General features: G+C 31.4%; 1 protein-coding gene across 1 annotated transcript in view; it reads right to left on the reverse strand.

Moving 5' to 3' along the window:
* Positions 1-4,769: 4,769 nt before the first annotated feature.
* LOC137617602 (uncharacterized) overlaps positions 4,770-4,942 on the reverse strand; it is a 31,670-nt gene continuing 31,497 nt past the window's right edge. Inside the window, exon 6 of the mRNA XM_068347608.1 lies at positions 4,770-4,773. Within this exon, the coding sequence (XP_068203709.1) occupies positions 4,770-4,773 (4 nt within the window). The remainder of the gene's footprint in view (positions 4,774-4,942) is intronic.

The raw sequence follows: 4,942 nt of genomic DNA on the forward strand, positions 1-4,942 counted from the left end.
AACTGCTGATCATAATCATCCTCGTTAAGGTTTACAAGCCGTTGTTTGGCCTTACTATGGCAGGAGGGGAGGGGAAACATCTCTGCCGTATTCAGGTTCGGGTTTTCTTGCTGGATGAGTAGGATTTTCAGGATTCAGGGCCTTCAGTCATCAAGGGCACTGGCGATGATCTTACTCAAACCCAGACTCCACCCAGCTTCAAATGCAGTGAGCTTAATAGCAGCCTGACTGTGATGGACCCATTCCCAGTGAGAGCCTCAGCCAATTGGAGAACAGCTCCGTTCCAAACTAGATATGTACTCTGGGCATGAGGACCAATCAGCGACCAGTGCCTGACTTGCCGAACCTGAATATGAGAAGAGACATTTGGTACCCTCTTATAACGTGTATCATCCGGTATTGATTGTACTTATTGTGACTAAATTGCATTTAATAAAATTGTAGAACTTATTCTATGTATTTTTCTTCCCCCTACTGATGTCAAACATAGCTTAGTTACTGGTGGTATGCATTGCTCAAGAAAGAATGAAAATCCTAGCAATTGAAAACCTCAATTGCAAGATAAATGCAATTTAATTTCTTATGAACATGCATAAGAAAGGATCTACTGCAAAAATATTATTATCATTTTTATTATTATTATTATTATTATTATTATTATTATTATTATTATTATTATTATTATTATTATTATTATTATTATTATCATTATCATTATCATTATTATTATTATTATTATTATTATTATTATTATTATCCAGGGTACAACCCTAAACCTGAGGGCTCATACAGGGAAAAAATAGCCTACAGAGGAAGGGAAATAAGGAAATGATTAATATGAAATATTTGAAGAACAGTAGCAACGTTAGAATAGATATGTCATATGCAAACTATGAAGAGAGTCTTATGTTTCTCATAAATGAACTTTCACTCTTTATGATTATTGAAACTTATCCTAACTTTTTGTTGTTTATTTCCTCTTTTTAGAATTGATATTTACAAATTGTACTAGAATATTTGAATTATAAACTTCCCGCAAACTTTAATGCAGGAGTTAGAAAAAAGTAATGAAATCTGTCGTACTCGTCGATTGATATTATCTAAATGATTCAGAAAATGAGAAATACACAACTAGAACTTTCTATTTTTTGGTTACTAAAAGTGCTCTAGGTTGTCTTTGTTTTTATGGCTGGACCTAAAGCTGAAAATATACATGTGGAAACCGGTTTGCATATTCTCCAATTCTAATAAAAGAGCGGGGCTAAAATGGGGAAACGTTCGAACATCACAAACAAAAATGTATTTGAACAAACTCGAGGGAATTGGAATCCCCACCAACCAGTCCCTTTAGTGAGGAGCCGATTCCCAGACGCGAGAGGAAGAATTTAAAAACACTGATTAATGCAATAAGACTTTAGAAATAGTCGAAAAAGAATGAAAAACCACTTGGGGAGATACCATTTTGACAAACAGAAAAAAAAAACCGCTTATGTTCCATAATAGTGTACCCAAGTTGTCAAAAATTACGTCTGAATATTTAGGTACATACAAACACACGTATACGCACTCTCACACACACATATACAACCCTTCTTTCCCTCGCCCCCCTTTTCTAACTACAATCCGCTGGTTTGCCAATATACGTGAAAGTGTGATTCAAGAGTATACCTCTCGGGGTACCGCCTTCCTCCTTTCATCAAAGTATGATTACTCACCCTTCCTCATGAACGTGACTGAAAGATAAATATATATATATATATATATATATATATATATATATTATATAATTATAGAGGGGAGATTATTTATATATAATTTATATTTATATATATATATATATATATATATATATACTTATACCTGGGCACACGTCCCTTTCATAGAGGGGAGATTAGTTTATACTGATTTATATTTTGTTTTTATATATTGGAAATGTTTAATCCAATCCTCTTTCGAAATAACAGACGTGGGATGTTTATTTGTTATATTACATGTAATTATAGGTACTCTCTTTTATATGAATTTATTAGCAGCAATTGTTTTTCCTTTTGTATAAATAATGTTTACATCCACTTTGAAATAATGAACGAGAGTAAGTCTTGGTGACCCTTTACTGTTAAACCTATTCTTTAATGATGAGTTATGTTAGGTTTAATTAGTCTGAATTATAGCAAGGCTGAATGCCTTACAGCCGGTGAAAAGCTTTTGTAACCGAAATTAATTGTTTGAGAATCAGAATAGTTTTGACATTATAAATATGTGTATATATCTTTTTTTTTAAGTGGGGATATTGAAACTACTAAATGTAAAAATGGAAAAGAATGGCTAAGTTTTAATAGTTAATATTAATTTTAGATACTACAAACTATGATTGGATATATATGAACTACAATGTTTGTGGCTGCTGTTTCAAAAAGGGATGAAATTAATACTGAAACAAGATGACGAGCAGTTTATTATACTTAAGACAAGAATACTTCCCACTCAAGTTTCTTAAAAACATGATGAATTGCAATGAGAACAATATTTATGAGTTCATTGCTCATTATGATACTTTTGAACTGAACAAAAGGAGATAATCAAGTAAACACAAATTGCTGCTAAACTTTCCCACTTAATCTAAAGAAAGAAGAGGTTTTTGTTCTTCCTTACCTACAAACATATTCTATTATTATTATTATTATTATTATTATTATTATTATTATTATTATTATTATTATTATTATTATTATTATTATTATTATTACTTAAACCAAACCACTAGATGGAAAAGCAGGATGCTATAAGCCAGAAGGCTCCAACCGGGAAGATACCCCAGTGAGCAAACAAAATAAGGAAACGGTTATAATAGTAGTCTGAGTGTACTCTCAAACAAGAGAACTTTAATCCAAGGCAATGATAGACCATGGTACAGGGGTATTGCACTACCCAAGACTAGAGAACAATACCTTGATTTTGGAGCGTGCTCCTCGTAGGGTAGCTGTTTATCCTAGCTAAAGAGTCGATTCTACTGTTACAAAGAGTAATGTAGCCACTGAACAATCACAGTGAATTAGTTAACACCTAGAATGAAAAGAAAGAAAAAATCAGTTATGTTAATGTTTGAAAATATGTAAAAATAGAGCAGACTATTTGGTATAAGGTTATGAGCCGTAACCAGAGAGGGATTCAGAGGCTCTCTTTCATAATTGAATGACAAACAATGGAAAAATATAGAAGAATTAATATTGAAAAATGGAATGAATTAATTTTAAATTTTTAGGATAACGAAGAAGGACTTTTTTTCTCTTTTTTTTGTGGTACAGTCTTTAGTAAAATGACCAAAGATTTTGTTATGTCAAAAACTTTATACTGAGTAATTGATAACAGAGTCTCTTCTTTTAATTTGCCGCTTATTTTATTTATTTCTATTAGATTTATCTCTAACAAATCAAAGACATCATATGAAGGTTATTTTTGCCTAATATTATTAGGCCTACTAAAATATTTTCTCAACTCATTGCTCTTTCCTTTCAATCGAAAGAAAAGCTTATATGTTCAATTCTGTTAAAATGTCATTCATATTAAAAGGGTAATGGAGTAATTATTCTTAATTTGCGTCTATATTTATTTGTCAACAGTAGATTTGATATTAATACTAAATACCGTATATTTTTTACTTTGGCTGTAACATAACTATAACTGATCAACTCTTCATCAACCCCCTCAAAACTGGAATCTTGAACTTCAAACGAGAAAGAAGAGAAGCAGCACTGGTGGGAGTGCACAAACTGCTAAATTGTAGAAAAATTTCAAGACTCTCGAGAACACAATTTGTCACAAGAAAAGGCACCCCTCCATAAGGAATTGAATTCGAGGTCAACGCAGATCACAAATCTATATTTCTTTGTGGTCGCGTTACTAATCAGTTTGATTTGAAAAACTGAAGGATCGTGAAATATCAATATACAACATTCATTCTACTTTTTGGGGATTACCTGAACGTCCAGGATGACAATGGTAATAAAGCATTGAAGATTATATTTTTCATTTGTAAGTAGTTATTTAACCCATTTCTCTTTGGTATTTAACGAGTCGTTTTATCATATTCTTTTGGACTTTTTTATTCTTACTTAAACCGTAATGTATCAAAACATTATTTCATTTTAATTTATATTTTTTCAGTTAATTCTATTATCATCCGTTTCTCCTGATTCCCTTCGCCAACATTGTTGCGAAGGATATGTTTTGATAGGCGTCTATTTGATTGGTTGTTTATGTGTGTGTTTCTCATTGGTAAAAATCAAAAACTATGGCCGAATACAATTAGATTTGGTGGAATGATTGACCAGGGTCAAATTACTATTTGATTCGATTTGACGATTAATTGGGTCAAATGTGAAGGCCAATGTTACGGAAAGACAAAAACGTCTTTTTACTTATCACAGTATTTTTTTGTCAGAGTATGCAAGTAACTAGTGACAAAATGTGCATAACTCAATTACCAATCTTGTGATATGCCACATGATAGAGTAAGTATGCGCTTTAATTCTATAGCAATTTACCATAGTTTCCTCCTCTATACGTTCTTCGATAAATTTGTCCTCATTTTATGCCTCCTGCTGTTTCTCTATCTCTTAGTGTTAAGTGAAAATTAAAAATTGAAGATGATTGATTAACTTGAAATTCAATAAGAAGCTCTATTTGCTGATATTAAATGGAAACATAGTTAGATTATTTATTCTTTAACGAGTAAAACCAATGATTTATACTAATTCCATTTAGTAAGATTATCTGTTGAAAAAGATATAAGATTAAAAAGATCCAATGAGAGTCAACATACCAAAATTCTGAATAAGTAAGAAAAGGAAAATTAATGTAATTGAAAAAGGACAAACAAAAATAAGTGATTTGCTTATTTTTATTTCAGTCTAAATGACTATTTGTCATTCAAAACCAATCC

The sequence above is a fragment of the Palaemon carinicauda genome, chromosome 23 (assembly GCF_036898095.1).
Source record: "Palaemon carinicauda isolate YSFRI2023 chromosome 23, ASM3689809v2, whole genome shotgun sequence".
Classification (NCBI taxonomy): domain Eukaryota; kingdom Metazoa; phylum Arthropoda; class Malacostraca; order Decapoda; family Palaemonidae; genus Palaemon; species Palaemon carinicauda.